At 45.4% G+C, this 21,425-nt stretch overlaps 1 protein-coding gene and 1 long non-coding RNA gene across 6 annotated transcripts in view; both read left to right on the top strand.

Annotated features, from left to right (window-relative positions):
- The window catches only part of FARS2 (phenylalanyl-tRNA synthetase 2, mitochondrial), a 396,095-nt gene that overhangs the window by 80,295 nt on the left and 294,375 nt on the right, over positions 1-21,425 (top strand). For 4 of the 5 annotated variants that reach the window (XM_049715578.1, XM_049715579.1, XM_049715577.1 and 1 more), the window contains one exon: positions 1,258-1,901. The exons of the other annotated variant lie outside the window; for it this stretch is intronic. In XM_049715578.1, coding sequence (XP_049571535.1) covers positions 1,281-1,901 — 621 coding nt within the window. In that variant the 5' untranslated portion in view covers positions 1,258-1,280. Of the gene's footprint in view, positions 1-1,257; positions 1,902-21,425 lie in introns of those variants that run through there. 5 annotated transcript variants of the gene reach the window in all.
- LOC125965542 (uncharacterized) lies at positions 5,093-20,892 on the top strand. The gene is made up of 3 exons (XR_007479554.1): positions 5,093-10,005; positions 10,041-19,108; positions 20,152-20,892. It is a non-coding gene; the product is annotated as an uncharacterized LOC125965542 (long non-coding RNA).

Raw genomic sequence — 21,425 nt, 5'->3', positions numbered from 1 at the left:
CTCTTCTTATTAAATTCTGGGCATTAAAAAGATGATCTGGTCAATACGCTGTGTCCTGGCTGCTCTGCGTCTCTTCCCAAGTGAGTTTAGGCCTGCTCCTGGTTTCCTGTGGGTGCCCAGTAGAAAGTTGCTCTTTTACAAAAGAGACATGTAATTGATGGGATCCTGCAATGGTATTAAGTTTAAGTGACATGACCAGATGTGAGGACAGAAAAGATTTGCATCTATAAAAATAATTTCAGCTGTCCACTGGTATAGTCTATCACTCTGTGTAATATTTCCTTAAGTTTTTCATTTTTATTTTTAAAAAATCACATAAAAATAGCGATTACCTAAATTGGTGTATTTTATTGGAAACATCCAAAAGAAAAGCTTTGCTCATGTCATCCTGTAATATGGTGAACTAATCAGAAGTCACATGTTGTCAGGAGTGAGCAGAGCTTGGTGGTTACGAGGGTGAAATGGGCAGGATGGCGTTTCAGACATTCTCCTTCCATCCTTCAGAGACATGGACGTAATCATGGGCTTCCTTTAAGGAATGAGACCCCCAAAAGTAGTCAGAATAAAAGAAAGTCGTGGGACTTCCCTGGTGGCGCAGTGGTGAAGAATCCACCTGCCAATGCAGGGGACACAGGTTTGAGCCCTGGTCTGGGAAGATCCCACATGCGTGGAGCAACTAAGCCCGCGAGCCACAACTACTGAGCCTGCGCTCTAGAGCCTGCGAGCCACAACTACTGAACCCGCGTACCACAACTACTGAAGCCCGCGCACCGAGAGCCCATGCTCCACAACAAGAGAAGCCACTGCAGTGAGAAGCCCACGCACCGCAACGAAGAGTAGCCCCCGCTCACCGCAACTAGAGCCCGCACGCAGCCAAAAACAAAACAAAAAAAATAAATAAAATAAATTAAAAAAGAAAAAGTCATCACGTTGATAGTTTTATTCAGCGTGTGGGGTCTGGGACATGATGTGACCTGATAAGGGAAATTTTCTTTACACTCATGGATCTAAATGTCAGGGGAGGAGAGCTAGAGATTAGGGATCTAAGCATGACGTCTGTGATTCTCTTGATGTGGAGCAGAGGGTATAAGCCTCTCTGGGCAGATTTCCTTAACTGGCTTTTCTCTCTGAGTGGCGGAGGGGGAGGCAGACATCAGTAGGGTGGTGGGGAGCTGGTGGGAGACAGGGCCCTCCTGCCCCCCCCTTACTTTCTGCAGAGTGAAACATGACGGGTGCTTATGTGTGTGCTCTTTCCAGAACCCGTGAAAGGAGTTGCTGCGATGGTTTGCTGGGCTCTCAGGAGAGCTGCCCAGGTGCGCGTCCACCTGGCGAGGAAGGCCAGCGGGGTCTGCCGAGGCCCTGAGCATCAGGCCTCGGGCGCGAGGCCCGCTGCCCCGGAGCCCGCCACCCGAGGAGCCCTCGGGGCCCCGGGCGGCACGGTGGAGCTGCTGGGCAAGTCCTACCCCCAGGATGGCTACAGCAACCTGTCCCGCAAGGTCCTGTCCAGGGTCGGCAGGAACCTGCACAACCGGCCGCATCACCCGCTGTGGCTGATCAAGGAGAGGGTGAAGCAGCACTTCTACGCGCAGTACGTGGGCCGCTCGGGGACGCCTCTCTTCTCTGTCTACGACGACCTCTCCCCGGTGGTCACCACCTGGCAGAACTTCGACAGCCTGCTCGTCCCGGCCGACCACCCCAGCCGGAAGAAGGGCGACAGCTATTACCTGAACGCGACCCACATGCTGCGCGCGCACACGTCCGCGCACCAGTGGGACCTGCTGCGCGCGGGGCTAGATGCCTTCTTGGTGGTGGGCGACGTGTACCGGCGTGACCAGATCGACGCCCAGCACCACCCTGTGTTCCACCAGCTGGAGGCCGTGCGGCTCTTCTCCCGGCACCAGGTGAGTGCGGCCCCTCTCGGGCTTGGAGGACAGCCTGTGTGGTCTCGTGGAGGCCACTGCGGTTTATGTCAGCCAAGCCCCACGGGGTCCTTGACCGTGTTCTGCACCCGTGCGTTATCCATCCTGGGTGGCGTCCTCTGTGTAGGCGGAGCTCAGTGTTTTCTGGCTGATGTGTTGTGTCAGTAGCCGCAGAAATTGGCAGGCCTTTGTTTCCTTGTGTCAGTCCTTCTCCTTCCAGTCCCAACGTGCCTGTCTCTGGGTTTTCCTTATGAGTGGGTAGTCAGTGGCTCACAGTTACCGCCAGTCCCGGATGACTTGAGATGCAGCCCTGAGACCCGTGGTCTGGTTACCCCACATCTCAGTTAGCGGAGGTTAATTACATGTTCCTGGTGTTAGGCATGAATGAATTTCTTAGGTAGCCTGGGGACTGGTGGTTTAGCGGCTGAGCCTGTAAGCTGTCTTCTTGTCCCGCACTCTGTCCTTACCGTCCCCTGCTTTACACCTGTGGGTGCTTTACATGTTTTCTTTTTGAGACATTTTCATTATTGCTCTTCTTGAAATACGTGTTTGGATGCATAGAGCCTTTTTGATCAGGAAATCTGATATTCCGGCCATTCTCTAAAGCACCCAACTCCTTGCACCTGTTAGCTGACATCCTAATACATTGTGCGCAGCTTTTTTCTTTTTTTTTTGGCAATTTATGAATATTCCTTAAAGCTTGAGTCTATTTCCTAAAAAAGTGCAGTATCACTTGTCTTTCATTAGCATATTTTAAAACCGTCTCCGTTTTTATGTGAGAAACAAATGGAATTAATGAGGCATTACTCCTATAGTACTTCTTCCAAACACGTTCACTGAAACAGGGGGAATAATTGTCACAAAACTCCTTCCCACAAAACACCAGGTTAGTGGGTTGTCGGATATGAGCAGGAACAGTATAGGATCCTCAGGCTGGTGAGTAACCGCCGTGTGTTGTGTTAAATGAGTCGTGTTTTAGGAGAGAGGGCCGTTAGCTTCAGGATGTGCTGCCTTCCTGGGAATTCGTGATAATTCAGAAATAGGTATTAGCTTTACACAAAAGGCCACCCAGGCTTGATCCCAGAGCTGCTTGGATGAGCGCTTTTGCTACTAGGAAAAGCTGACTATTTTCTGTGTTAGGAGTAATAACTATTAACAAGGATACAGATTTATTAGGAAACAAAAGGGAAATGGACAAAGACAGGTTGAAGTCTGGGAAATATGACCAAGTGATGGAATATCACCTACAGCTAATGAGCCAGCGGAGGTGTGACACCAGTGACAGGGTGTCCAGGTCACGGCAGTGGCAGGTGCACAGCCCAGTTTATCTCATTACAAAAATGAGCAAGGATGGTGCTCCCTGGTTGGTAAGCCTGCAAGCCGTGGGAATGGCAGAGGAGAGGAGCTGCGAGACACACACTGGTGTGTTAGTGGTGGAAAAAATCCAGGCTCCCTTAGACGGTGGGAAACAGGGAGCGGGTAGGGAATTAACTTCATCTCATTTCACACTTGTGCGGGGTCTGGTCCAGTTTAGCGGGGAGCAGGCGCTAGTTAGAAAGATTCTGCTTCTAGTTAGAAAGATTACACACACACACATGTACACGTATGTGTCTAAGAATATAGTTTGATAAAGTAATCCCACGTGCCGTGTTTCGTTTACTCCTCGTAATAAAAACTTGTGAGACAGATTATTTCCACTTCAACCACGAGGAATCTGAAGCCCCAGTAGGTTAGCGACTTGCCCAGTATTACCCAGCCAGCTGGTGGCAGAGTCAACCCTGAAGTTCACCTGTTCTACTGTGGTCTGTTGCTTTTCATAGAGGAGCTGCTTGGGACCCAAGCGGGGCTTTAGTTCCAGGAACGGTGTTGGGGAGAGAGGGGTGGAGTTTTGTGGATTCCTGGCCTCAGCTATAGTGTTGGTACTAAGTCTGACCTAATCTTAAATCTCAAAAACATTCGTTTCCTTCTTTCAGTTTATTACCCTATGAATAGGATTTTTCTCAATAGTTTTAATCATGCTACATATGTAATTTACAAAACTATATTGTCATCCTTTAAAGTTTTCCTGTTATTTCATAATCTCGGTAATCATTGTTTTCATCACTACATGGTATATTTCAGCAAGGAGGAAAGTGCATAGAGAGGTATGGGGTAAAGGAACAAGGATAAACACAGAAATGGATGAACTATGACAATGTATATTTTATTTAACTATTAATTGTGAATAAAACCCTTCTGTGTTTCGAGACAAGGTAAGATGTATCAGTATTCACAAATATAAATGTGTTAAATTTACCAATTTAAAGACATACATTATCAGACTGGACATTTTTCAATTAGAGAAACCTGAAGTAGAATCATACCAGAGGTTGAGAGTAAAGGGCAGGAAAATACATATCAAGCAAATACTTACTAAAGGAAAGCTGGTAAAGCAATTATTAATATTAGATAGAATAGAATATATGGAAGAAATATTAACTATGAATAAAGAGGGATAATACATCGACCAGGATGCTTTATGACTTAGGAATTTTAACGTGCCCAACATCATAGCCGTAATATAGAAACCGAAACCGAAGAAATAAAAGTTAAGTTTGACAAATTCATAATCATAGTAGAAGATTTTAAATGACCTCAATCGAAAACCAATGGATTAAGCAGACAAAGTGAGTAAAGTTACAGGAAATCTGAAAAATATGGTTAAGAGGCTTGATTATGTTTATGTTTAAAATGCTGTAACTGTGTGTGTGTGTGTGTGTGTGTGTGTGTGTGTGTGTGTATTTCTGTGTGTTTGGACAGACAGACAGACAGACATATACATAAATCCTGTACCCAAGAGCTGGAGGTATATAGTCACATGGAATAACTTAAAAAAATAAGGGGCTTCCCTAGTGGTTCATTGGTTAATAATCCACATGCCAGTGCAGGAGACACGGGTTTGAGCCCTGGTCCGGGAAGATCCCACATGCCGAGGAGCAACTAAGCCCATGCGCCCCAACTACTGAGCCCGTGTGCCACAACTACTGAAGCCCACATGCCTGGAGCCCGTGCTCCACAACAAGAGAAGCCACCGCAATGAGGAGCCTGTGCACCGCAACAAAGAGTAGCCCCTGCTTGCCGCAACTAGAGGAAGCCTGCGTGCAGCAACGAAGACCCAACGCAGCCAAAAATAAATAAATTTTAAAAAAACATGTTGCCCATGTACTAGTTGACAGTTGAAGTCGTAAACAAATGTCAAAGAATCAGTAACATTAATAGAACCATGCCTGACTACAATGTAGTTGATGTAGAAAGCAGTAAGAAAAGGATAAAGAAGTTTCCATATCCTCAGCCATCTAAAGATTCACAACTATAGATTCATGGGTTAAAGAGAAAGATTAGGATGTATCAAAAGTTACTTATCACTCACCAACAATGAAAATACTCACTTCAAACTGCTCGGGCGTGGGGGGAATAGTCACTTTATTATGTAGGAACTTGGTCGACCCACTTAAGTTGTACCATCACAGTTAACATTAATAAAGCAAAATGGACGGGATGCAGCTAAAAAAAAGTACGGGCCATACATTTCGTTTTAAATATATTATTAAAAAAAATTAAAACCCTGCTAAAAGCAAACAACATTGTTCTCAAAAGTGGGAATTGGGTTGTATAGTTTTTAGTAGTCCCAAGTCTTACAAAACAGACACAGCACCTGGAATAGCAGAACCCCAAACCACAGACAACTCCCCAACACCCTGGCTGACAGCGTCTCGCTAAGCGCTTCACCGCTGGCTGGCAGATCTGCACTGTGTCAGAAACTGAGGCGGTGGGGGAAGCTGGGGGCTGAGAAGAGGAGAACTTCCTTAGGAGTCTCCCAGAGAACAAACTGTGGGAACCAGATTGACTAGAGGGGTTTGACATTAAGTCCTGGTGGTAACACTGTTCACCAGTGGCCACTACCATCACAGAAAGCGGGGCAGCCAGACTTACGTGTCTCCTGATGGAAGAATACAATGCCACCTGTGAAGTCCTGCCCAAAACTTTGGACCTAAATCAGTTCAAATAGCTAGATCCAACAACCAAATTTATAGGAGATACAGAGGACAGAGAAACACAGTAAACTATACCATGTAGATATGATAAGCAAAATCCAGCCTGACGAAATTCTACAGCAGTGTTCCTCAAGATGAGATCTGCATAATGAAATAAGTACAAGAATCAGAAGTAAGTGATTAGAAATGTTTAGACCGTCATAGTCAAGCCTGTTGTCAGAGGACTTCTGTGGATCTGCATGCAGACTGGTCCAGGTGTTCCCAGATGCTCTTGGTGAGCTGCATGTGCTCAGTCTGGGTGGTGGTTTTGTGCAGTAGCACCGTGTATCATTTCGAGACCGATTAGAAATCTAAAACTGTCTCTTTACCGTAGACAGTTTGAGAAGCACTGCTCTATGGGATAAATGATTCAGTTTCTTCAAATAAAAGCAAGGAAAACAAAAGGGGAAAACAGTAGATGCTGCCTATAGGTTAAAAGGACAGATCTCAATCACTCACAATGTGTAGATCCTATCAAGAGAAAACACCTTTCAAGAAAAAAAGATTTGAGACCATTGGAAATTTGAACACCAACTGAATATTTGAATTTAAGGAGTTCTTTATTTTTACTTTTCTAAGGTATAACAATGGTAGTGTATTTTTATACAGTCATTCTCTTTCAGAGATACATATTGAAATACACGTGAGCAAAATGATGTCTGGATTTTCTTCGAAATAATGAGGGGTAGGTGTCTGGGGATGAATGTAAGAGGATTGGTCATGAATTGTCAATTATTGAAGCCGGGTGTTGGATACATGATGAATCCAACATTATCCTTTCTATTTTTGCATGTGTTTGAAATTTTCCTAATAAAAGTTCGAAGAAAAAGACTGAAGGAAAACATTGGGATCAGTCAGTCTGTCAATAAAAAAAAAAAATTTTGCTGAACATGAACTGGGATCCGGGGCTGTAAGAAGGTATCACACAGTCACGAGGAGGTCCCTGGTTTCACAGGGAAGACAACAGTTAAGATTAAAAAAATAACGGGAGGCGGGAGATACTAAACACTAGAGCGTGAGCACAGGTTACATTCAGTAGAAAACTGAAACCGATTAAATCTAGAATTAATAGCCTCTCTTCCATCATTCTGAGATGATTTTACTGTGAGGTTTTATAAAATCTGAAAGACTTGTAGTCTTTCTCAAAAAACAGAAAAAGAGGGACCTATCAAACTCATTTCATGTTAGACTTGTTAATAACAAATTAGATGAAAAAGGTAATATTAGAGGTTTCATCTTTATGAACACAGATTATTCTCATTTCTAATGAACAGGTACAGAATTATTAAATGAAATGTTTGCAAATGTAATTTGTTGGAGTATTGTGTCCTACCACATTATTACTATGCATGTATTACATTGTATGATATTAACTGATACAAGGGGAAAAAGCATGTGATCACCTCAGTAGATGTGGGAAAATCATTTGGTGGCATTTAATGTTTTAGGACGTTAAAAAAGCATTTGATGACATTAATATGATAAAAACTTTTAGCAAGCTAGGAACAGAAGGGAACTTCCTTAACATTATGAATGATATTTGTCAAGCACTCACAGCATACATCATGATTAGTGGTGAATCATTATAAACAGTCCCATCAAATTAGCAACAATTCAGGGTTGCTTGCCATCACTGTGTGGGAGGTTCTAGTTTATGCAGTAAACCAGAAAGAGAAATGAAGATCTAAGCATTGGGAAACATGAGATAAAGCTGCCTCATTTATGGATGACATGATGGGCTACCTAGGAAATTGAATAGGTATCCAGATCAATTATTAGTGCTAATAAGAGAGTTCAGCAGTGCTGTTGGATACAAAGACAATATACAAAAATACATTTCTTATCTACAGGTAATAGCCAGTTAGAAAATAAAATGGAATAAAGATTTTATTCATAACATCAACTAAAACTTCGAAGAATCTAGGTATCATTGTTGCAGAAGATGTTCAAGATACTTGTAGATAAAATTATCAGGTATTATTAAAAGACGTAAAGGAAGAAGAGACAAAGGAAAGGAAGGAGAGACAAAGGAACGATATACCATGTTCCTAGATTCATGAAGATGACAGCTTTCCCCAAATCAATCTATAAATTCATCGTAAATCTAATAAAAATGTCTACTGCGTGTTTTGGAGAAGTTGAAGGACTGATTTTCAAATTTATAGGAAGAGCAAGTTTACAAATAGCCAGAAAAAAATTTAAGAGCACCAGTGTAAGGGGACACGCCTTACCAAGCATCAAGACTCATAATGCTCCAGTTATTAAGATGGTTTTGCATTGGCACAAGTTTAGTCAAATAGAGAACTTTGAAACAGCTCTCCTCATATTTGGGAGTTCGTTTTCATTATAAAATGGAAGTGATGTTAATAAGTGGGGAGATGATGGATTCCACATGAATTGCTCTGAGACAGTTGTCTGTAGAGGAAAGAACACTTGGTCTCTACCTCACACCAAATGCAAAATTCAACTCCGGATGGTTTCACAATCCATTTGTGAAAAGGAAGTCTTCAAAACTTGAGAAGAAAATTCAAGAGATTATTGTTATCACCTTGTGGGTAGAACACAGTCTCTTAAATCGAGAATTCCTAAACAAGAAAAATCCTTAGTGGAAGAAAAATTTTAAAGTTGACTGCGTTAAGGTAAAACTTAACACCTAATAAAAGAATTCTTAAACAAAGTTAAAAGGCAAGCATCAGGCTGGGTGGAGAAATCTGCTATGCATATAACTAACAGAGGATTATTGTTGATCAAATATAAAGGTCTCAGTATGATAAAAAGAATCCAGTAGGAAAAAATCTGAAATACCAAGAGTTGGCCGATATGTGGAGCCGTGAGAATGCTCTGAGGGAGTATAAAACCCACACCTGGAACCCCACTCTCAAGTGTGTAGTTCAGATGCGTCTTGAGTGCTTCTATCAGCAGATAGTGAGAATGTTCATAGCACTATCAGTATGGTATGGTATTCATATATTTGTGAAAATGAATAAATCACAATCAAATATATTAACATGAATGAATATAGAAAGTAGCATTAGGCAAAGAAAGTTTTAAAAGCGTACATTGTATGATTGCATTTATGTAAAGTTTAAGACATGGGCAGAGCTAACCAATATATTATTTTGGTGTTTGTGCATGTGTGGACAAGTTATGGAAAGCAGGGGAATAATTTAAACATTAAGTTTGGTTGTTACCTCTACAAGGAGTGGCAGGGGATTGTGATCAGGTACGGGCATGCAAGGGGCTGCAAGGTTTTTGGTACTATTCTCTTTTCTGAAAATGGATATGGGTGGTGAGCAAACATGTATGTGCTTTTATTACTATTTAAAATGACATACACTTTTTATAAATCGATCGTGTAATTTTTTTTTAAGAAAGAAAAATGGGCAAAGAACATTAACAGCCTGTTGATGGAAGAAGCATGAGATCAGCCAATAAACAAGGATCGGTTTTATCGGTAAATAAGGAAATGCAAATTAAAGCAACCAGATATTCCTACAAACTGATTAGATTAGCAAAATTTAATAATCTTGACAATACCGAGTATCTAGAGGAACCATAAATCTTACACCCTTCGACGGGGAGTGTATGTAGTTGCCACCACTTTGTAGAGTTATTTGGTAGTTTTCCTTTTTTTTTTTTTCTTTCTCAAATTGTGCGCTCTGGGATCTGGCATTTTTCTTCTAGGTGTTACAAATAAAGGACAATGGGCTCTAAGTGTGCATTGAGTGCTTCACAGCAGTTAACATAAATAAACTAGAGGTACCATGTCAACTTGGATGAGGTTTTAATAAAACGTTGAGAGAAGCAAATAAATTATGAGTGATACTAAACTAGGATATCTTCCTAATAGGTATTTCAAAATGTGCCCAACAATACGTGCTCTCACTGTGCCCTTAGTCTGTGCTCCTTCCCTCTCGCTCTCTGTCTGCGTGCACGAGCTCCAGCTCCTCCTCAACACACACACGTGCATGCACACCACAGCCACACAGTTTTTTTGTTACATAAATATGTAGGTACCACACAGTTTTTTTGTTACATAAATTTGTAGGTAGGTGTGAAAAAAGTACATGGGAACGATAAACACCGAAAGCAAGACAGTGATTTCCTGTGAGGTGAAGGCAGGGCGAGTGGTGGTGGCACAGGCGTCATCAGTGTTTGCAAAGGAATCAAGATGTTATGGATTTTTTGGAGCGTAGAAGGATCTCTGAGACTGAAAAGTTTGAGAACCACTGTTCTATAGCTTCGAAACTAAATTTTTGGAAAACATTTATTGAGACATTTATTTTTGCAAAAGATAGCAGATTTCATGTGTTTGCTGGACCCACTGGAGGGAGCCCATATGAATCCTGTACCTATTTAATCTGATTTAAATATATTAATTAAAAAGTACACACCTGGACCAGTGCTCGAAGAAGCTCCGCTTTCCTTTGGTCTCCGGAGATGCCTGTCCTGTCCCGCTGGTGGTGCCCTGTTCAGGGGGCCTGCGAATGCACGGGGTGGGCAGGGGGTGGGCAGGGGGCAGACATTCTGCAGTTTACTCTCCACTCTTGGCTGCAGAGGCTTTGTTTCCTCTGTGTCTCTATCCCTGTTTGATGATTTCCTCTGGGTAGGTGTTATCCAGGGTCTTTCTATTACATACACTTGTGCAAATGATAGTTTATTCATGCTGAGCCTTCCTTTCTGCCTAGTCCCGTCTTCATTATTGTAAAAAAAAATTCTAAATGCTACGTTTCTTCCTCCATTCCTTCCTTTCCCCCTTCTCCCCTCCCCCCTTCTTTCTTTTTTTTTTTTGGTAAATTTATTTATTTATTTTTGTCTGCCTTGAATTTTTTGAAATTTTTACTGGTCTACGAAATACAAAACTTTAGGTCTTAATAACTGAAGATGTGGTGATATTATGGAGACGTTGTAAATATTTTATAATATATGATTCATGAATATTCACACAGAAACAAAGGAGCATATTTTCATAGAAGAGATAAATGAAGTTGTATAGAGAAGTAAGCTTTTTTTTCTTAGTTTTTTTTTTTTTTGGCTGCATTGGGTCTTCGTTGCTGCACGTGGGCTCTCTCTAGCTGCGGTGAGCGGAGGCTACTCTTCGTTGCGGTGCACGGGCTTCTCATTGCGGTGGCTTCTCTTGTTGCGGAGCACAGGCTCTAGGCACGCGGGCTTCAGTAGTTGTGGCACATGGGCTCAGTAGGTGTGGCTCATGAGCTCTAGAGTGCAAGCTCAGTAGTTGTGGCGCACGGGCTTAGTTGCTTCATGGCATGTGGGATCTTCCTGGACCAGGGCTTGAACCCGTGTCCCCTGCGTTGGCAGGCGGATTCTTAACCACTGTGACACCAGGGAAGTCCTGAGAAGTAAGCTTTTGCTATAATTTTGACCACAACGATTGCTATATACTACTTCATCACGATGTCTGTGTGAGGTTCATATCCCATCCCATGCCCCTTTTTATAAGTGATCACTGTTGCTCCCCGTTTCCCCCTGTAGGAGTGCGGGTAAGGGACTTCTCCATAGACTTGTCTGCAATGGCTCAATCCTGGTATAGACATCCTTCATTACAAACAACCCCTTTAGCCTCTATCGTGGTCCATTCTTGTTAGAAAACCACTCTCATTTATCATTAGAAAATTTTATTTTTCTCCCTTTGATACTGTCTCCCACTTTACAGATGGTTCATTAGAACCCTACTGTTCCTGGTCTGCTTTTCCCGGGCTCCCCCAGTGTCAGTCTTGTGGTGATCCAAGCACAGTCTCTTTCTTCTTGCTCTCTACCCCGAATCACTCTTCTGTCCTTCAGTGAATGACAGGTTTTATTCTCCACCATGTGGTGATTGGGTTTCCTTAATGGCCTCATGTGGAGCGGGCTTTATTGAAGGCGTTTTTATTTGGCCTTGATAGATTATAGTCACCATGTTTCCCTAATCTCTTCCTGAAAATCTTTTAGGAAGGACTCCCCCTGTCAGAGACACACTTACACTGAAATGGCTTTTCTGTTTTAAAATTCTTTTTCTCTACCCAAATGTTTACTCTGGCATATCTCTTGACAATGAAGCAAAAGGTGGCTGGTCACAGCCAGGACCCACGATATGTTGGACTTGGGTAACACCCGGTTACTGGGGGGCAGAGGGGGGTTTACAGCGAGCCTGGTCTCTGTTTTCTGTGGCGCAGCGCCTGTGCAGATAATTAGTTCTTGCTTATGACAAGGCCGGGACGCATGGCCTCTCAGCCTGAGGCCCTGACACTGACCCGTGGCTTACTGTCCATGACCTCGGGGAGCTGTCAGCACTTACTGCCTGGAGCTGCTCGTTTGCGTATATCTGATTTCTCCAACTGGCCAGTCAGTGCCTAAAAGGTCGCTCTTTCTTCCCTGTGCCTCGTCCTTTCTCTAACCCAGGGTCCTGCACTGAGTAGCAGTTGGTGAACGTGGTATTCGAATGCCTCCCTCGTTCTGCCGACGTCCGCTCTGCGAAACATGGCAGCTCACAGTGTCAAGTGGGTGGCGGTTCACCCCTCAGCTTTTCACTCTCAGAGCTGTTTCTCCTGCCCCAGGCTTCCCAAGGAGCAGGTGTATCAGTCAGGGCTGGATTGCAAGGCAGTGAGTGCCTGTGACTCGATCAGGGCAAGCTTAATATACAGGATTATTAAGTGTAACACAGAGAATAGGGGGATGCGGGGTTGGCGGGTAAGAAGAGAACTCTAGAGGGCGTGGGACTAGCAGTTACAGGAGCAGCTGACGCCCCCAGCCTGAGGCTGAGCCCCAAGGAAAGAGCTTCCCCCCACCCGACCCCCGCACCCCCGTCTGTGGCTCCCGAGGGGCACCAAGCTGGTAGTGGTTTCATGCTGATGGAATCGCTGGACATCCACCCTCTGGAATTTGCTGGAAATCTGCTTCTGAGGTGCCAGGGGAAGCTGTTTCGGGGGACGTGTCTTGCAGAAAGCACTGTGCTGTGAAACCGCCCAAGAGGGGCAGTCCTGGGGGGCGGCTGCCGCTGCCCGCACCGAAGGGCACAGGCGCGGGGAACCAGCCAGAGGCCGCTCACAGCGTCTCTCCAGCACCTCTGCTGGGCCAGCTCAGCGCTGCGCCAACTGGCAGAGGACGAATATTTAAAGGGCCCAACTCAGTTTTCGCGAGCAGTCGATGCAGGGTTGATCTGTGGCGCAGAGGCAACCGTCAGCTGGCTCCCTTTCCTGAATATCTGGAAGGCTTCAGGGAGACAGGCTGTTATTCCCCCCATCAGTGAGTGGCTAGGGAAGGTCACATTTAAGGAGGCAAAGGCATTTGTCCTTGATGGTAACTCAAGGTTTCTGAATATAATTTAGGTGGTGGGAAGCCCTCTAGTTATTTGTTCTTAGTACATGGAACGTATAAAGGATGGGGGATGGTTTGAAGGATAAAAGCTCATGATTCTGAACCAACACAGCATCTAGAGAAAAACAGATGAGTATCTTCTATCTCAGTCCTCCAGGATCTCAAGAAAATTCTTACCGTGTCTATTCTCCATCCGCTGTTGGAGGCCAAGAGGGCCTCGTTGGGTTTTACTGAGTCCACATAATTACAATAGCAGTGTTTTTTGTACTAGCTCAAGTGTTGTGTGAAAGCAGCAGAAATATTTTCACAGCGATGTTATACTCTTTCAAGGTAGACTTCACACCTTGCTAGAAACCATGTTTCTTGGCTTGGTGCCCATTCCTGTAGCTGTTGTGTGGATGGTGGTGGAATTTCACGTCTTCAGCTTGGTCCGTGCCGGTGGGCGGTGACGGGCTGGAGTGTTCTTCGTCGGCCTCCGACGGGCCAGCAGCCCGTGACGCTCACATCCCGTCGGACTGCGTGTCCAGATCCCTGAGTCTACCCTTGGACGTACAAGGTGACACCTGCTCTTTAGCTGGTACTTTAAATAGCCTCTTTCTGAGGCTTTGCCTAATGCCATGCTCCTGACTCAGCCTGGGGTAGGTCTCTGTGAAGTTGTAAACTTGTTAACATGAATGAATTTGAAAGATAAAGTAGGGTTTTCTTAAACTGGATACATCATCTAAACACCATACTGTTTTTCAGCTTTATAGAGACTTCGTACAGTGTTGTATGTGAATTGGTAGCATTTCATCAGAGCAATGATTTCCAGCATTTTTCTTTTACCGTTTGAGAATCTGCTGAGAGGTTCGGACACCCTCCGCAGATACACACACACTTTGTATGTACGTAGCTTAAGAGGTGCTCTAGGCACCCGGATGAGATGATGAAATTAGATGAGAGTCAAGGAGCCGCTTCAGTCTCCACGTTGCTGATTTCCAGCCTGAGTCTGTAGTAAATTGGAAAAGTCTCTTCTTTATTCTCTCAGCCGCTCTCTCTTCCCACTTCTGCTGCTTCTCTGTAATACTTCTCTTGGGTCACGTTACCGTGCTGGGATTGTGTTTGGTGGTGCATTACATGAACAGCAGACGTTAGGGTTAAGTTAGCCGTAGGAAGGCAGAGGATGCCTCCTAACTTGGGAATGACTGGATGTTAGCTGTCGGGGTGATTCGAGGGTCAGGCTTAAGTCAGGAGTTAAGCGTCACAGGCTGCCTAGAGCTGGAGGCTGGGTTGAGTGTATTTGGGGAAGCCAAAGGAGAGATTTCTGTGTAAGTCTGAGAGTCTCTCTCCTGGGGCAGGGAACATTCCAGATCCAAAAAATGGCAGTAGTTGTTCTATGTTTGGAAAGCTTGCAAGGCAGACAGCTACCTGGCGACTGGACTCAGGTACAGAGTCGAGAGCGTGGATCTTGTGGGGAACAGATCTTACCACACGCCCAAGAGGAGGTGACCCGTGTTAGGGTTTAGTAATTAGTTATATGTGTTATTTCAGGTTCATGACCAAGGCTTAAAACAGGAAGGATTTATACCAGACAAATGGAAAAAATAACTTTCTCACAAAAGGATCTTGAGTGAGAGACTGTTTTTCAAAGGGAATTTGGGCTACCATCTCCAGGGTGATATATCTCTCAATATTTTTAGGACATGGACTCTTAGATGAAGGGAAAGACCCCTCAGTTGAGTTGCCCCAACTCTTTCACCTTTTCAGTGCAAAAAGAACTCTGTGGTAGCAATCTTGTGTCATTTTGTGGGGAATTTGGCATTGGGTCCATGTAGAATACTGTCCATCAGCTTTGGCAGTAGTGGTGTAAATGATTCTTATTTGAACTACAGTGTCTTAAATATAATTTTTTTAAATACAGATTTATTTATTTATTTTGGGCTGCATTGGGTCTTTGTTGCTGCGCACGGGCTTTCTCTAGTTGCGGCAAGCAGGGACTACTCTTAATTGCGGTGCGCGGGCTTCTCGTTGTGGTGGCTTCTCTTGTTGCGGAGCATGGGCCCTAGGTGCATGGGCTTTAGTAGTTGTGGCACATGGGCTCAGTACTTGTGGCTCACGGGCTCTAGAGCACATGGGCTTCAGTAGTTGTGGCATGCGGGCTCAGTAGTTGTGGCTTGTGGGCTGTAGAGCGCAGGCTCAGTAGTTGTAGTGCCTGGGCTTAGTTGCTCCGCGGCATGTGGGATCTTCCCGGACCAGGGCTCAAACCTGTGTTCTCTGCGTTGGCAGGCAGATTCTTAACCACTGTGCCACCAGGGAAGTCCCTTAAATATAATTTTAACATCTAGCTGCTAGGTGTTGATTCCATCACATATGGTGTAGTGTTTATTAAACAACCCACAATAAATTCATCTATAACAATACAACTAATAATAATTTTTGGTTGAAAGGTTCTACCAGCATTCAAAATCTACAACCAACCCACGACACCACTGAAGATCTAGTGATAATTTTCTTCTTGTGAATTGTGGTGATTCCAACTTTTCAAATGTGTTCTAGGGGTTTTTGGTGTTGTCCATTTGTATTAATCAGGATTCTCCAGAGGAACAGAACCAATAGGGTGTGTGTGTGTGTGTGTGTGTGTGTGTGTGTGTGTGTGTGTGTGTGTGTAGAGAGAGAGATGAGATGATTTATACTAAGAGGTTTATTATAAGGAAGTGACTCACTTGCTCATGGAGGCTGAGAAGTCCAGATCAAGGAGAGCCAACGGTAGAGTTTCAGTCTGAATCCAAGTGTGAAGGCAGGAGAAGACTGGTGTCCCAGCCCAAAGACAGTCAGGCAGAGGGAAAGAATTCTTTCTTAGCCTTTCTTCTATTCAGGTCTTCAGCAGATGGGTGAAGCCCACTCACATCGGAAGGGCCTTCTGCTGTACTCAGTCAACTGATTCAAATGTTAATCTCATCTAGAAACGCGCTCATGGAAACATACAGAAATAATGTTCAACCAGATACCTGAGGACCCCGTGGCCCCGATAAGTGGACACAGAATTGCCCATCACAGTCCTGGGCAGCAGACTCTGCAGTGGGCACCCAGTCCCTGGGCAATTCTGATAACGCCTCAGCTTTGTCCTAGAGACGCCACATTTTAGACACTCCTCGTAAACCACTTGGTCAGTTACTAGCAAGTAGCCTTCATTCATACACGACAGTGTGGAAGTGTGGAACTGTGCACTTCTCGCCAATCGGGACTGAGTAAAGGACGTGATGAACTTTTGGCTGGCTGGCTCTTGGAGGCCAGCTGTGGGCCTTGGCATCATTACGGAAAATGTTTCTGGGAGCAGTGCCTGCCACTCTGGAAATGACACCAGCTCCGGGGAGTCCAGTCCTGGCTCTGCACCTCACTGTCTGCAGCCTGAGATGAGTCTTCAGCCACTTGGAGCCTCCGTTTCCTTAGTTGACACAAGGACCACTCCCGAGTGTGGCTGGAGAGCCTGGCTGGTGGCTGATGAGCTAGAGACGCTCAGCAAGTGTCAGAACCGCTCCCCACCCCCCCGCCCCTGCCATAGTTATCTTAAAAATAGATGCCTGGTTAAGTGTACGTCTACCTGTGTATCATCAGCATGAATCAGTGACCTCATGGGTCCTACGTTTTAGGTCTGATCTGTTTTTTTTTTAAGCCACTGCTGTCTTTTCCGTGGACTGGTTAGTAGTGTGTCTTCTGTCATCTTCCTTGAGAGGAGGTGACAGAATTTCGACAGAGCCTCACTTGGTCCTGTTATGCTTCACCCACTGATGTCACAAACGAGCTGTTCAGCCATCTGAAGAGGAAAATGCAGTCTCTTTCTCTGTGTCATCTGTCATCATGGCCTAGGCAGAGGGTGATGAGAGACCACGATTTTAAAGTCGGCAGCAGAATGGGTGAACTTTCCTCCTCTGTTAAATGGCGGTTGTCGTGAGAACCAGTTCGCGCAGGACGCGGTGTTGTCACCACTGTTGGTTTTTGCCTCAACACATCCAGACCTCTAAGCTCTCGTGTGGTTCGCGTGCGGCTTCGTGTAAGTTCCCCGCTTTGAGGTTTCTGATGTGTCCTCTGTATAGACCAGAGCTTGGCAGAGTACGAATCTACATTCTTCTCCCACTGGTACCCCTGGGAGAACCCGTAAGAGAAGAAAAGTGCTGAAAAACACACTCCTCATCATGGGTCGGAGTTAATAAAAGCCAGCCAAACAGCTGGATGTCCAGAACACCCAGGAGGCAGAGGTCACTCGCTGATGGTGCTGACGACATTTCTGCGGGGAGCAGCCTCCCGCGTGCCAGGGAAACGGCCCCGTGGAGGCGTGTAACTTCTTGTCCCCAGGCTCTTCCTGACACTGGCTTCTCGGGAACACGCGTCCTTGAGGAACTGAAGAGCCTCTGTGATATATTCAACCTGAGTTTTCGCTCATGGAGGCTTGAGTGAGGGGAGATTTGGAAAGACCGTGCCGTTCGGCGAGGACCTGTTTGAGTTTGCGCCTGAAGGTCTGGGGTGGGGCTCCTGAGAAGGGTTGGACGGAAATCACTTGGAACTTGAGCTTCGGTCTTTGTAGCACCCTCGGCAGCCAGCGCGCATTCAGCTGCCTGGCAGAAGTAGCTTTTCAACCTCCAGGGTGTTTGTGTAGCATCTTTCGTCACGGAAGTCGACTTCCCCGTCTTCCCATGACCGCCCTGGCACCAGTCTGGCGTCCGGGAGATGAGGGAGCAGCGGGAGAGATGCGTTCTGCTGTCCGTGGAGCACGGCCTCGGCAGGCCCCTCCTCGCTGCTCCGCTCTGCACCTTGATTAACCGGCCTGTGGTGTATCACCAGAAATCCAGGCAAGGGCAAAACTGAGTCAGTATCAGTTAGCTAAAACAGGAACGGACTTCCCACAGAGACCCCAGGATGGAGCTGTACTCAAGGCGGCCCTTTCAAACACAGGTCTTCTCAAATAATGAGCCGTAGAAGATTTCATTTAGGGCCTAGTTGTTTAAAGAAATTAAAAACTGAAATTAGCAGCTGAAATCCACTTGGAGGAGTCTGCTATCCCTTTAATATGTCTGTCTGTTCCTCTCACTGAGACATCCCAGTCCTTCCTCCGAAGTGATTTGAATACTTAATATTTGCCGAAATGCTTTAGTTGGATTTGAATAACGTAATTGAATTTCTCCTGCTGCATTCAGGGTACGTGAAGGCTTGGGAGTTCCTGTGGTAAGATGTGGATGTGCTTATTTTTAGAAGTGATTCTTACTTATTTCTCTGTCTGCGAGCCAAGAATTAATAAGCAGTGGGCCTGCCAGACAGATGAGGCTGTATTCATCAGAGTTCCAGGCTTTATCTGCCACTCTCCAGGTGAATGGCTTGTCTCTGGGGCTCAGAGATGATCTGCCCAGTGACAGGTTTGGGTTGAGCTGAACTGGATATAGATTGGATGCCATGTTTTCTTAGGAACCTCATCGTAAACAGGATTGTTATAAAGTAAGATCCTGACTACGTGCCACTGCTTTGTGGACAGCCTAGGGAGAGAGACAGATGAACTGGAAGGTCTAACCACGCAGTCGGCACTGGGAAAGAGATATGGCCAGGGCACAGAGGAAGGAAATCTTTATCCCTGGGGTAATCGTGGAAGGCTTACCAAAGAATCTTCAAGAGGAATTGGAAGTTATCCCGGCAGGGAAGGGGGCGCCGTGTTCCAGGTAATGGGAGTAGCAGATTTGAAGGCACGGAGACTCAGAGTGTGATGAATCCCTGCAGCGTGTCTAGTGGCGTGGCTGGGGCTTGGAGGAGCGATGGGAGAGGAAGCTGGAGAGAGAGGTATGAACTGTTCTTGAAGGGCCTTCGACGTAAATTTTTGGAGTCTGAGCATTAGTTTAAAAAGAGTGAGGAGTCTTAAGTAATTTTTAAGCATAAGAGGGATGTACTCAGTTTGGCATTTTAGAGAAATCTGCATAGCAGCCTGTGGAATGGAGCAGCGTAGGGCAAGACTGGATTTGAGGAGACTAGATTATGTATAATCATCGAAGAACCAATGCAGGGCAAGCCCACGAAATGGCCCAGGTGCCAGAAAGGAAAGGGTGAACTTGAGGGGTGTGGGGTTTACTGGATTTGGTGGCTGCGTGTGGGGAAGTGAGGGAAAGGGAAAAGCCACTGAAAATTTCTCTTGGGCTGCCTTCTGGGTACCACTCCCAGAGTTAAGGGTCACGGGGGGAGAAGTGTTTTGGAGTGGGGGTCAGGAGAGTTAGTGGACTTTGGGACGTGTTTAGGTGGAGGCTTTGCACACGGACATGTCTGGTGGGCAGGTGCGGGCGTGCGCGTCTGGGATGGAGATGCAGGTTTACGCTCCATCGCGTGTGGGTGCTTCAGCCCCGTTCATCTAGGGCAGTCGGCAGACTAAGGCGTGTACAAGCGGAAAAGGAGGCCCGCGGAATAGAAATGTGTAGTGACGCAGAGGAAGGAAAGGGAGGCTGTTAAGAGGACCAAGGAAGAGTGACCAGCTTAACTGTGAGGGGAAGGGTCGTCGTAGCAAGAGATGGGATGAGAGGGAGTTTCGTTTCTTTTGTGGACTGTTGTGTAAAGAGAAGAACTGACCATGTTTACTCAGGAGAAGGAGCCAGAAGAGAGGTTAGAGGTGCAGGAGACGTGGGAGGATTTCTCAGTGAGAAGTGTGTGGACAGGGTGTCATTGCAGGGGCGTCAGTAGCGCCTAGAGCTGGACGGGAGAGGGTGCACGTTTTGTTTTTGTTTTTTAATTGGAGGTGGGCCTGAAGGACTGCAGCATGGCTGCATGGCAGGTGCATTTAGGTGCGGGAATGGAAGGCTGGAAGTGGGGGTCTTATCTGATGACCTCTCTCTTCTCAGGAAGGAAGAAGGCAAAGCCTTTCCTCTGGTGACGCAGTGTGGGTGTAGGACCTCTGCAGGAGGGAGATGTGTGGCTGAGTGCTTGCTGAAGTTCACTGGAGAGAACAGCACTCCAGGGTTTGCTTCTGGACTCAGCACGTGCCTGTAGAGGCGGTTCTGAATGAACCACGTCATCAAGAAGAAATGCACGAAGCCTCTGCTCTGTTCAGGGCACCACGACAGCGGTCCTGACCCTGGCGGTCCTGCCTGCTCCCCAGAGCCGTCCTGCTGCTCCTGAGCGGGCTAGAAATCGTGCTGGTTGTCTTCCTCTGCAGTGATGGTGTGAAAGGCTGCTCTTTGGGCTTTCGTGTCGTTTAGCATGCTGGCCTCAGTCAGAGGAGTGTACATCCCCTACATTCAATTTTGTAATAAAGTTTTAATTTTAGAAGAGCTCTCGGATTACAGAAAAATTGCAACGTAGGTACAGAGTTCGCGTGTACCCCACACCCAGTCCCCCTGTTGGTGAAGTCTTACATGAGTCTGGTATATTTGTCACAGTGGGTGAATCAATTTTTGAAGAATTACCTATATTTTATTTCTTTATTTCCAAACCTTCTTGCTATGGCCTTTTCAGTTACCTTTGACAGTGGGAGGAACTCTTGTTTACTCATGATTCAGAAACTTGAGTCGAACCAATAATTTGAATGGCCTCCCTCCCTGTGTTTTTGGGATTGTTTTGTCCTAAACCCTGTTTCTTATCTCCTGCAGAAATCATACAATGGATGCAGAAAAGAAAAATGCTGCAGAGGAAAATAAATATCAACTGGAATTTTATCAAGTCAATATGGCCCTGATGTCAGTTATATTATTTAAAAAGTGTTATTACCTAGTAAATGCAGTTTGTTAGACAGAAATCTTTTTTTAAAAATAGTTGCATGGACGATAAATAATGAAAAGACTCTTTTCTTTCGGTGAAAAGGTGGTGTATCATCGCCAGTGATAACAGCCCTTTATCCTCTGTGCCTCTAGATAGCACTGATTTTATGCTGGCCTGTAATTGACAATCTATACAGTTTGAAATAAAAAAGTCTCTTCTGGTTAAAATTATGTGTGTGTTCACTAGCGCCCTCTCTGGCCTCACGTCCCACTCAGCTGAACACAGACCTAGGATCCCCTTCTAGTTCCTGCTGAAGTACAGTTGTAACAGTCATTCAGGAACAACTTGGAGTTTGCTGGGAATTTTGTAAGTAAGAAGGAGGAGAGCATTTGCGTCATGTAATCTGCAGTGAAATCCT

Source organism: Orcinus orca, chromosome 10, assembly GCF_937001465.1.
Source record: "Orcinus orca chromosome 10, mOrcOrc1.1, whole genome shotgun sequence".
Lineage (NCBI taxonomy): Eukaryota > Metazoa > Chordata > Mammalia > Artiodactyla > Delphinidae > Orcinus > Orcinus orca.
The sequence above is the reverse complement of the archived record's forward strand: the minus strand, read 5'-3'. Positions and strand labels throughout refer to the sequence as shown.